The sequence below is a fragment of the Nerophis lumbriciformis genome, linkage group LG21 (assembly GCF_033978685.3).
Source record: "Nerophis lumbriciformis linkage group LG21, RoL_Nlum_v2.1, whole genome shotgun sequence".
Classification (NCBI taxonomy): domain Eukaryota; kingdom Metazoa; phylum Chordata; class Actinopteri; order Syngnathiformes; family Syngnathidae; genus Nerophis; species Nerophis lumbriciformis.
In genome coordinates this window covers 32,852,501-32,865,000 of record NC_084568.2, presented here as the reverse complement: position 1 = coordinate 32,865,000, position 12,500 = coordinate 32,852,501, and the positions used below count along the sequence as shown (strand labels likewise).

The 12,500-nt window shown below is 38.7% G+C and overlaps 1 protein-coding gene across 11 annotated transcripts in view; it reads right to left on the bottom strand.

The window, feature by feature from the left end:
* The window catches only part of adgrb2 (adhesion G protein-coupled receptor B2), a 771,897-nt gene that overhangs the window by 434,926 nt on the left and 324,471 nt on the right, over positions 1-12,500 (bottom strand). For 10 of the 11 annotated variants that reach the window (XM_061982439.1, XM_061982435.1, XM_061982437.2 and 7 more), the window contains exons 3-4: positions 9,683-9,766; positions 2,451-2,639 (exon numbers count right to left, since the gene is read on the bottom strand). In XM_061982439.1, coding sequence (XP_061838423.1) covers positions 2,451-2,639; positions 9,683-9,766 — 273 coding nt within the window. The remainder of the gene's footprint in view (positions 1-2,450; positions 2,640-9,682; positions 9,767-12,500) is intronic. The other variant, XM_061982434.2, reaches the window with a different exon arrangement.

Here is a 12,500-nt window from a genome sequence, read left to right as displayed (position 1 = left end):
CTGCGACCCCGACGTCAAGGCCTTGTTCACAAGACCGGACATTGACATGCCCACTGGGTCACGCTATCACCAGTGGACAGCTTCCAAGTATGTCAGGGTCCACCCGGGAATAGCGTGCGTGTGCCCACATGTGTCTTCTCCGCGTGCAATGATGTGTTGTTTTGCTTTGCGTTCATAGTGAAAACTCCCCTGAGACCAACCATTGTTGTTCCCATACTAAACTAACTAACTAAGGAGCAGCCCTTGAAATCCATTCCAATTGACTTCAAGTACAGTCGTTGCCTTCATGATAATTCATATTTAGCATTGTAATGTGGAAAAGGTAATTCCGACGTTTCCGAGTATTACATTCAGAGATCTCGGCGGTCGCCGTGCAGAATGTGGTTGCTAAGGAACAAGACGTGTTATTTGTGTGTCTTAAAGGATTATGGATGACTCTACGCCTTTGTTGGCTAACCAGCCAATTAGAAGGAGTCTGTTGTTATGACGGACGTGTCTCAGAGGGTGACGTGTGTGGCCCGCGAGGACGGTCGCTTGAAAAACACAAACACGTTTGTTACTGGATAATTATTCTCTGCCTTGGAGACGTTGTATGTGTGAGTAATATGCTATTATAGTTGGCTAATGTTGCGTTTTAGACCAGAATAAAGCTCAATTAAAGACATTTATTACGCATGTCAAGCTTGTTTGCTATTGTTGGCTTAGCTGTTGTGTAGCTGCTAGCTCCTACCATTTTGACCTTTTTGTAAATTACTTGACTAAAATAAAAATAAAAAAAGACGCTACAGGACCGCTTGTATCGAAGATTATATCAGACATTTTAGAAGCAAGCCGATATCAGCCGATACTTGTTTTTTTGCTGATATCGTACTGGTGTCTGATATCAATAGGATAGGACACCCCAAGTCAGAGGTAGGGCAATCTGGAATATATTGTAAAATAAATAAGCACTAATCCCTTAGCATTCTTGAAATACATATAAATAGCCTTGATAATCACAATATATTTAATTAAAGCCCAAGTCCAGGGGTCCACAAACTGTTGGACTCAGGGGCCACATTGGGTTAAAAGAACTTGGCCGGGCTATCAATTTGTCTGTGTGTATGTATGTGTGTGTGTGTGTGTGTGTACGAAAAAAAAGAAAAATATATAAAAAAAATATTTATATATTAAAAATAAAATAAAAAAAACATATATATATATATATATATATATATAGAGAGAGAAAGTATATATAAATATATATATATATATATATATATATATATATATATATATATATATATATATATATATATATATATATAAATACATAGATGCATATTTTTTGGAATTTGCAGTTTATATTATACATTTCAAATATATATTATATATTTTATATATGTATGCATATATACTGTATACACATATATATTATATATATATATATAAAACATATGTATATATATGTATATGTATTTAATGTATATAATATACTTTATAAATATAAAATGCATATACCTATATATATTTTGCATTGGCATACATATTTTCTATCTATACAGTATATCATATATATATATATATATATATATATATATATATATATATATATATATATATATAAATATACATATTTTTATTTTTATTTTTTAATTTATTTATTTATATATATATAATTCACTGTATACATATAAAATACATAAGCCTATATATACACATCTTTATTTATATACATACATATGCATATATATATACATTCACATTTATTTATATATATATATATACATATTTTTGTATGTGTATATATAAAATATACTGAGCAAAAATATAAACGCAACACTTTTGTTTTTGCTCCCATTTTTCACGAGTTGAACTCAAAGATCTAAAACTTTCACGATATACACAAAATACCTATTCCTCGCAAATAGTGTTCACAAATCTGTCTAAAGCTGTGCTAGTGAGCATTTCTTCTTTGCCAAGATAATCCATCCCACCTCACAGGTGTGGCATATCAAGATGCTGATTAAACAGCACGATTATTGCACAGTTGTGCCTTAGGCCACTCTGAAATGTGCAGTTTTATCACACAGCACAATGCCGCGGATGTTTTGAGGGAGCGTGCGGTTGGCATGCTGACTGCAGGAATGTCCGCCGGAGCTGTTGCCTGTGAATTGAATGTTCATTTCTCTACCAAGAGCCAACTCCAAAGGCGTTTCAGAGAATTTGGCAGTACATCCAACCGGCCTCACCACACCAGCCCATGACCTCCACATCCAGCAGGCTCGTGGTTCCTCATCGGGGTCTGGACCTGACTGCAGCAATAGGTATTTTGTGTACACATGTTTGAGTTCAAACTCATGAAACGTGGGAGCCAAATGAAGTGTTGCGTTTATATTTTTGTTAAATACACGCAACCCACCCCACCCCACACGCTCCGGTCTGGCCCGGGCCAGATAGTCTCAACATACCTGAGCTTATGATCCCTGGTTCGCCCGGACAGGAAGCTGTATTGTTGCACATGCGCGTCTCTCGCAGGGCGCCGCTGCACAGTGTCCCGTAAGGAGAGGAAACACACGAGCGCGTCCTCACTTGCCAGCCGTGGCCACATGTGAGGGAACACACGCTCCACTGGGACCACTCCTCGGCCGCTGGGTCGCCTACGGATTTGGACACACAGGCTGGTTCTTATCCATGTTTTCAGAGGGGAGGACATGTGGAACACTTTCAGGACCGACAAAATCCTCCTTATTTTTTCAACAATGGACTTTTGAGAGAAGCTCTACTATAGCTCTATATATATATATATATATATATATATATATATATATATATATATATATATACACACATACATATTACACATATATATACAAGAACGGAATGGAATCGTGTGGTGCTCAAAGATTCACAGCCCTACAAATTAGACTTATTTCACAGCAGCAACCTCTTGTTCAGCGGCCCTTCCCCCCCGATCCTTCTCTTTTCTCCCTCTGTTTGCTCCTTTCTCATCGGCTCCCCCCTTTCCATTGTTAATGTTACTTTTTTAATTGTAACTTTTTTGAATTTTTGTGATTTCTGATTGCTTGTGAGGGCACCAAAAAGACTTCAGTGTATTGAGAAGAAAGAAAGGGACTTTTGGGAAGCCATTATTCATACTTACACTATTTATGGAGAAATTCGCTTCACTATACAAACTTTGATGTACAAACCCTGTTCAAGAACCAATTAAGTTCGTAAATCGAGGTCCCACCATCCATTCCTACCCAGGTGCTTCCTAGAAAGAGATGATTAGCTGCTAAGTCATTCCACATCATGCGAAATTGTTTTCCAAGCACGGTGTTCTTTGACAGCGGCGTCATCAGGCGGCGGGGAAGGAAATCAAATTAATTTCACGTCCGTTAATCGCATTACATCTTCATTAACACGCCGTGAGTCAGGGTTTAAGCTCGTCTCCGACGCCCGGAGGAACGGCGGGGTGGGAGCGGCGAGGAAGCGAGAGACAACACGAGACAGAGCCCGGGGTTTTCCATGACAGAAGGGGCGTATGTGTGTGTGTGTGTGTGTGTGTGTGTGTGTGTGTGTCCATATGCTCATAGGTGCAGGACCACCTGTTGCCATGTAGGTCACCACCTAATGTCATGCATCCATCCAAAGGCACAGCTGACTGCACTTGACATTTTTTTTGTCTCCTGTTGAATAGAAAATGTCATAACTGGTTCAATCACTCAATCTTTCTGTTTTATATATATATATATATATATATATATATATATATATATATATATATATATATATATATATATATATATATATATATATACATATATATATATATATATATACATACATATATATATATATATATATATACATACATATATATATATATATATATATATGTTTATCCATCCAATTTATACCGCATATTCCCATATATATATATATATATATATATATATATATATATATATATATATATATATATATATATATATATATATATATATATATATATATATATATTATTTTTTTAAATCACAGTTCTGTGATGAATTACATTCCTCCGTAAAATAGATAAACAGCTCTGATATATTTCTATATTACTCAGAATAAACCTGGTTTTGTTGAATACAATTCGACCCAAACATTTTATAAAAATACAAATAAGGCAACAAGAGAAGTATCCAACACTTTTCTTTTCTAAAGTAAATAAGTACAGAGATTATCTACATCGGTAGATGTGGTCCCCCCAAGTTTTTTACTTGGGGGGGCCACATTGGGCTAAAAAAATTGGTTGAGGGCCAAAAGCCGACTACATGTAAAGTAACTATATATATATATATATATTTTTTTTTTAGACCAGTTGATCTGCCGTCTCTCTTTTCTGCTCTGCCCTCCTCTCCTGCGTGGACCACATATAATGCGCTAGCTGTTCAAAGTCAGGAACCGGGGTGGACCACTCCTCTTTGTCTACATGCAAGATGATCCCTGCTGGCCCCACTATGGACTGGACTGTCACGTTATTAACCGTATCCACTCGGCGTCCATTGCACTGGTCACCTGGGGATGGGGAGTGGGGGGCAGGGGGTATGGAGAGGGGGTCCCCACATCTGCAGTCCCTTCCAAGGTTTCTCATTGCACCCAAATGGTTGAGTTTTTTCTTTTCTTGCCAGTCTTTTTTCTTGGATCTGAGCCGAGGATTTTGTGGCTTGTGCAGCCCTTTGAGACACTTGTGATAAAGGGCTATCTAAATAAACTTAGATTGTTTGATTTATTGATATATATATATACATATATATATGCATACATATTAATTTATTGGATATATAATTAACAATTAATATAATTGGATATTAGGAGTATGTGAAAGTTTGACTCCTACCTTGTTTACTTCCGTGACGACCTCCTTAAGGTTATTTAACCAATCAGAAATATCAAGCAGCTAAAATGTGCCAAACATGGGTATGTGTGGGGAGAGAGTTTTGCATTTTCCCCCATCATGCTTTGTAATGGATTTTAATGGGTGTTATTTTGAATTTTTTAATGGTGCACGGACATTTTTTTTTTATAATATCCACAAAGTTGAGTGAGCAGGTTGTATTATGTGTGACCACATATGTTGACATTTTGTATCTGTTGGTTGTTTTCATTGTGTCATAAAACTAAATTATTAATTTTTTTTTGCACCATGACTAGGGAAGGTTGTTTGCATTGGGTCATATCAGTAATTGCTGCGCATGCTTACATTCAGAGCATAATTAGACGACCTCCTTAAGGTTTTTTAACCAATCAGAAATATCAAGCAGCTAAAATGTGCCAAACATGGGTATGTGTGGGGAGAGAGTTTTGCATTTTTCCCCATCATGCTTTGTAATGGATTTTAATGGGTGTTATTTTGAATTTTTTTAATGGTGCACGGACATTTTTTTTTATAATATCCACAAAGTTGAGTGAGCAGGTTGTGTAATGTGGACCACATATGTTGACATTTTGTATCTGTTGGTTGTTTTCATTGTGTCATAAAACTAAATTATTCATATTTTTTTTTGCACGATGACTAGGGAAGGTTGTTTGCATTGGGTCATATCAGTAATTGCTGCGCATGCTTACATTCAGAGCATAATTAGATGACCTCCTTAAGGTTCTTTAACCAATCAGAAATATCAAGCAGCTAAAATGTGCCAAACATGGGTATGTGTGGGGAGAGTGTTGCATTTTTCCCCATCATGCTTTGTAATGAATTTTAATGGGTGTTATTTTGAATTTTTTAATGGTGCACGGACATTTTTTTTTTATATAATATCCACAAAGTTGAGTGAGCAGGTTGTATTATGTGTGACCACATATGTTGACATTTTGTATCTGTTGGTTGTTTTCATTGTGTCATAAAACTAAATTATTCATAATTTTTTTTGCACGATGACTAGGGAAGGTTGTTTGCATTGGGTCATATAAGTAATTGCTGCGCATGCTTACATTCAGAGCATAATTAGACGACCTCCTTAAGGTTTTTTAACCAATCAGAAATATCAAGCAGCTAATATGTGCCAAACATGGGTATGTGTGGGGAGAGAGTGTTGCATTTGTCCCCATCATGCTTTGTAATGGATATTAATGGGTGTTAATTTGAATTTTTTAATAGTGCACGGACATTTTTTTTAATATAATATCCACAAAGTTGAGTGAGCAGGTTGTGTTATGTGTGACCACATATCTTGACATTTTGTATCAGTTGGTTGTTTTCATTGTGTCATAAAACTAAATTATTCATAATTTTTTTTGCACCATGACTAGGGAAGGTTGTTTGCATTGGGTCATATAAGTAATTGCTGCGCATGCTTACATTCAAAGCATAATTAGAGGTCATTGAACTGAATTACTCACGTTGTGCATTCGATGGCGATTGTCATACTATTGATATTGTGGGTAAGACTCCTTGATCGGCTCATGGCGTCTCGCGGCCGCAATTGGCCCGCGGGCCTTACGGGACGGCGTGCCGCGGTTGGGAGAGTGGCTGTGCCAGCAACCTGAGGGTTCCTGGTTCGATCCCCACCTTCTACCAACCTCGTCACGTCCGTTGTGTCCTTGGGCAAGACACTTTTCCTTTGCTCCTGATGGGTGGTGGTTAGGGTCTTGCATGGCAGCTCCCGCCATCAGTGTGTGAATGTGTGTGTGAATGGGTGAATGTGGAAGTAGTGTCAAAGCGCTTTGAGTACCTTGAAGGTAGAAAAGCGCTATACAAGTATAACTGTTAGAATAATTTTATCTAAGTTATCACAAAAACTTTGCGTTGAAATAAGTTCCCGGTGAGAAGACCAAAAGCTGTCTTTGAACCTACCAAGAAGAAGGCTTGTAAAATTCCACTGTGTAGGGGGAAGCAACATGAAGGTGTTTCTGTTTATTTCATGTATTGTAATCAACAGAAAGATATTGTTTTAACCCAAGAACTACAAAGCGGAGAGAAGGCAGAATCTGCCCAAGTTCCAGACGACTTCTTTTTGAACTCTTTTACGAACCTCTTTTCGAACTCTTTTACGAACTTCTTCTTTGAACTCTTTTACGAACCTCTTCTTTGAACTCTTTTACGAACTTCTTCTTTGAACTCTTTTACGAACCTCTTCTTTGAACTCTTTTACGAACCTCTTCTTTGAACTCTTTTACGAACCTCTTCTTTGAACTGTTTTTTACGACCTTTTCTGTGAACTGCTTACGACCCCGTCCCTTTGGAAACAGCTGTTGGCATACGGTCAGGGAAAGTCCAAATAAAGGAGGAGGCGTACAATCTTTCGCCAGAGCGTGCTGGAGACTATACAAGAGTACAGACCAGACGTTTCTCCTCAAATTGAGCCAAATTTTATTCCGTCTGTTTAAGTCTTTGCTTCTTGTCCTATTTAATAATGTCTTCAGTGTTTGAACCTGACAATAACCCATTTACCATTTAAAATTGGATGGATGGCTGGCATTACTTTGGACAACTCTACATCAGTGGTTCTTAACCTTGTTGGAGGTACCGAACCCCACCAGTTTCATATGCGCATTCACCGAACCCTTCTTTAGTGAAAAATAAAATGTTTTTTTTTTTTAAGAAATTCAAGACAAAGTTATATGTTTTTGGTAACACTTTAGTATGGGGAACATATTCTAAAAAACAAAGACTTAATTTAGAGTGTTTTGGACACTAGGGGAACATATTCTAAGTAATAAAGACTTAATTTAGAGTTATTTGGTTAGGGTTAGGGTTAGAAGGTTATAATAAGGCCATGCCGAATAAGGCATTAATAAGTACTTAAAGGGGAACATTATCACAATTTCAGTCGGGTTAAAACCATTAAAAATCAGTTCCCAGTGGCTTATTTTATTTTTCGAAGTTTTTTTCAAAATTTTACCCATCACGCAATATCCCTAAAAAAAGCTTCAAAGTGCCTGATTTTAACCATCGTTACATACACCCGTCCATTTTCCTGTGACGTCACATAGTGATGCCAATACAAACAAAACATGGCGCATAGAACAGCAAGCTATAGCGACATTAGCTCGGATTCAGACTCGGATTTCAGGGGCTTAAGCGAAATTGAAGAAGAAACTGAAGCTATTGAGCCATATCGGTTTGAACCGTATGCAAGCGAAACCGACGAAAATGACACGACAGCCAGCAACACGGGAGAAAGCGAGGACGAATTTGGCAATCGCCTTCTAACCAACGATTGGTATGTGTTTGTTTTTAAGTGTTGTAATGTTTTTAAGCTAAATTATTGGTAAACACAGTTTATGTATAATAATTTACGTAAAACCGCGAGTAATGAATAAAGTTTTCATCAATTAATATATTCTGTAGACATACCCTCATCCACTTTCTTTTCCTGAAAGCTGATCTGTCCAGTTTTGGAGTTGATTTTAGCAGGCCAGGGAAGCTAGGGTCGATATTCTTCTCTTGATCATCTTCGGTGGCATAAGGGACGGTGTGAGCCAAGACATCCAGGGGGTTTAGCTCGCTCGTCTCCGGGAACAAACTGCCGCCATTGCTTGCCGTGCTAGCGAGGTCCTTTGTCCCTGAATTGCTCACACACTCCGGCAGATTCAATGGGGGTCTGGCGGCAGATTTCTTTGACTTTATCGTTGGAAATGCATCTGCTTTGAGTGTCGCAGGATATCCACACATTCTTGCCATCTCTGTCGTAGCATAGCTTTCGTCGGTAAAGTGTGCGGAACAAACGACTGACCATTTCGTCGGCTTTCCCCACACCCACGTATTTTGAACAAATTTCGTCCAATTTCTTGCCACTTTCGCATCTTTGGGCCACTGGTGCAACTTGAATCCGTCCCTGTTCGTGTTGTTACACCCTCCGACAACACACCGACGAGGCATGATGTCTCCAAGGTACGGAAAACAGTCGAAAAAAACGGAAAATAACAGAACTGATTTGAATCGGTGTTTGTAATGTGTTTGAGAAAATGGCGGATTGCTTCCCGATGTGACGTCACGTTGTGAATATTAGAAAGGCGTTTAATTCGCCAAAATTCACCCATTTAGAGTTCGGAAATCGGTTAAAAAAATATATGGTCTTTTTTCTGCAACATCAAGGTATATATTGACGCTTACATAGGTCTGGTGATAATGTTCCCCTTTAAGAGCCAATATGTTACTAATATGCATGTTAATAAGCAACTAATTAATGGTGAATATGTTCCCCATACTAAAGTGTTAACATGTTTTATTACTGGTGCATAAAATGAAGCGTGCATGAACATCACCTTGTTCAAACAACAAAACCAACACAGTGCATAAACTCACAACAAATTAAACACCTGCAAATCAGTCAGCTGTTGCCGTATCCGTAATACGCCGATAGGGAGACATTTTTATTTACACGATGAGTCGGGTGTGTTTTGACCTCCGCCGAGCCCCTGAGCTCGACTCACCGAACCCAGGTTAAGAACCACTGCTCTACATCAACAATATGATTTTTCTTTATATATTTTTTTTAATCGATTAAAAATCTTTACGAATAAAAATCGCGATTAATTGAAAAATCTATTTTTTTCACACCCCTAACAAATATAGTTAGCATATACACAAACACCAACCTTTAACATTGGCTCACTACTGGAAGCCCTCCGAATGTGGACCTTTAATGTTAGAGTCAAAGATTCTTGTTTTTCCAGCCTGGAAACTTGTGCATTTTGTACACATGTTACGCACCTGTTTGTGCCTGAAACACACCTGGCTGGTCAGCTGATCTTGGTCTTTGCGTCTTCACCTTCAGGTCGTCGTCGTCGTACGGGTCTACAAGCAAACAAGAATTCTGTTAAAGGGGAACATTATCACCAGACCTATGTAAGCGTCAATATATACCTTGATGTTGCAGAAAAAAGACCATATATTTTTTTAACCGATTTCCGAACTCTAAATGGGTGAATTTTGGCAAATTAAACGCCTTTCTATTATTCGCTGTCGGAGCGATGACGTCACGTTGTGACGTCACATCGGGAAGCAATCCGCCATTTTCTCACTTTCGTCGGTGTGTTGTCAGAGGGTGTAACAACACGAACAGGGACGGATTCAAGTTGCACCAGTGGCCCAAAGATGCGAAAGTGGCAAGAAATTGGACGAAATTTGTTCAAAATACGAGGCTGCGGGGAAAGCCGACGAAATGGTCAGTCGTTTGTTCCGCACACTTTACCGACGAAAGCTATGCTGCGACAGAGATGGCAAGAATGTGTGGATATCCTGCGACACTCAAAGCAGATGCATTTCCAACGATAAAGTCAAAGAAATCTGCCGCCAGTCCCGCATTGAATCTGCCGGAGTGTGTGAGCAATTCAGGGACAAAGGACCTCGCTAGCACGGCAAGCAATGGCGGCAGTTTGTTCCCGCAGACGAGCGAGCTAAACCCCCTGGATGTCTTGGCTCACACCGTCCCTTATGCCACCGAAGATGATCAAGAGAAGAATATCGACCCTAGCTTCCCTGGCCTGCTAAAATCAACTCCAAAACTGGACAGATCAGCTTTCAGGAAAAGAAAGTGGATGAGGGTATGTCTACAGAATATATTAATTGATGAAAACTTTATTCATTACTCGCGGTTTTACGTAAATTATTATACATAAACTGTGTTTACCAATAATTTAGCTTAAAAACATTTATTTTTTTCAATCATTCGAGTACATTCGGGTAGTCTTGTGTAATGCAGTATTTTGTGTCTATTTAGGTATGGTTAACCTGAGTGCTGAAATTGTGGAAAAATATATGTTCTTAGCGCGCCTGAAATGGGCTGTCTGCACTCTCAAAGTGCATGTTGTTGCCAAATGTATTTCATATGCTGTAAACCTAGTTCATAGTTGTTAGTTTCCTTTAATGCCAAACAAACACATTCCAATCGTTGGTTAGAAGGTGATGGCCGAATTCGTCCTCGCTTTGTCCCGTGTCGCTGGCTGTCGTGTCGTTTTCGTCGTTTTCGCTTGCATACGGTTCAAACCGATATGGCTCAATAGCTTCAGTTTCTTCTTCAATTTCGTTTTCGCTACCTGCCTCCACACTACAACCATCCGTTTCAATACATGCGTAATCTGTTGAATCGCTTAAGCCGCTGAAATCCGAGTCTGAATCCAAGCTAATGTCGCTATAGCTTGCTGTTCTTTCCGCCATGTTTGTTTGTGTTGGCATCACTATGTGACGTCACAGGAAAATGGACGGGTGTATATAACGATGGTTAAAATCAGGCACTTTGAAGCTTTTTTTAGGGATATTGCGTGATGGGTAAAATTTTGAAAAAAACTTCGAAAAATAAAATAAGCCACTGGGAACTGATTTTTAATGGTTTTAACCCTTTTGAAATTGTGATAATGTTCCCCTTTAAGTTCCCGCTTTATCACATCGGCCATCTGAGCAAGTACCCAACGGGGAAGAATTATCTGTGTTATTGTTTCATAATCACTACACCGGTGCGGATCTTGGAGATAACAACAACAATAATATCCAAGTACAGTACATTTCCCACCTAATTACTCATGCTAAGAAGCAAACGTGGAACAGTCTCACACTTTATTTGTCAACAAATCTCAGCTTGACAGACTTTTAGTGCATGGACTGACTCTGATGTTGACAGTTGTAAATAAACAAGACAAACAATATTTTGACATTTGAAGCCACTCTTTTGTGGCGTGTCACTTCATCTTGAGTGGAGGAAAAAAATAAAAAAATACGAGGGTAAAAAAGAACAGCTATTGGGATTTTAGCAGCGAGCACAATGTCATGATGAAGGCTGAAGTCAACACAGCGGTGACAGTGATTGGGTGATGCGGCGCCTCAGACTGACAAGGCCTCAGAAGACACAGGTTTTCTTTCACACAGTGAAAGCTTCAAAAAAAAAAAAATAAAAATAAAAAAAAATGAAGTGTTTGTTGTCGGCTGTGACTCGCAAATATGATACGCTGTGACCTGACTGGCTAAGGCCCCGTTTACACTAAGCTGGATAAGGTTATCACTAGAGATGTCCGATAATATCGGACTGCCGATATTATCGACCGATAAATGCTTTAAAATGTAATATCGGAAATTATCGGTATCGGTTTCAAAAAGTTAAATTTATGACCTTTTAAAACGCCGCTGTGTACACGGACGTAGGGAGAAGTACAGAGCGCCAATAAACCTTAAAGGCACTGCCTTTGCGTGCCGGCCCAGTCATATAATATCTACGGCTTTTCACACACACACACAAGTAAATGCAAAGCATATTTGGTCAACAGCCATACAGGTCACACTTAGGGTGGCCGTATAAACAACTTTAACACTGTTACAAATATGCGCCACAGTGTGAACTCACACCAAACAAGATTGACAAACACATTTTGGGAGAACATCCGCACCGTAACAGAACATAAACACAACAGAACAAATACCCGGAACCCCTTGCAGCACTAACTCTTCCTCTGTTAGTATTATAAACTTAAAATGGCTTTCTTTTTGTATTGTTTCTGTTTCACAAATTCCTCAGTAAATTCACCAAAACGTCACCGTG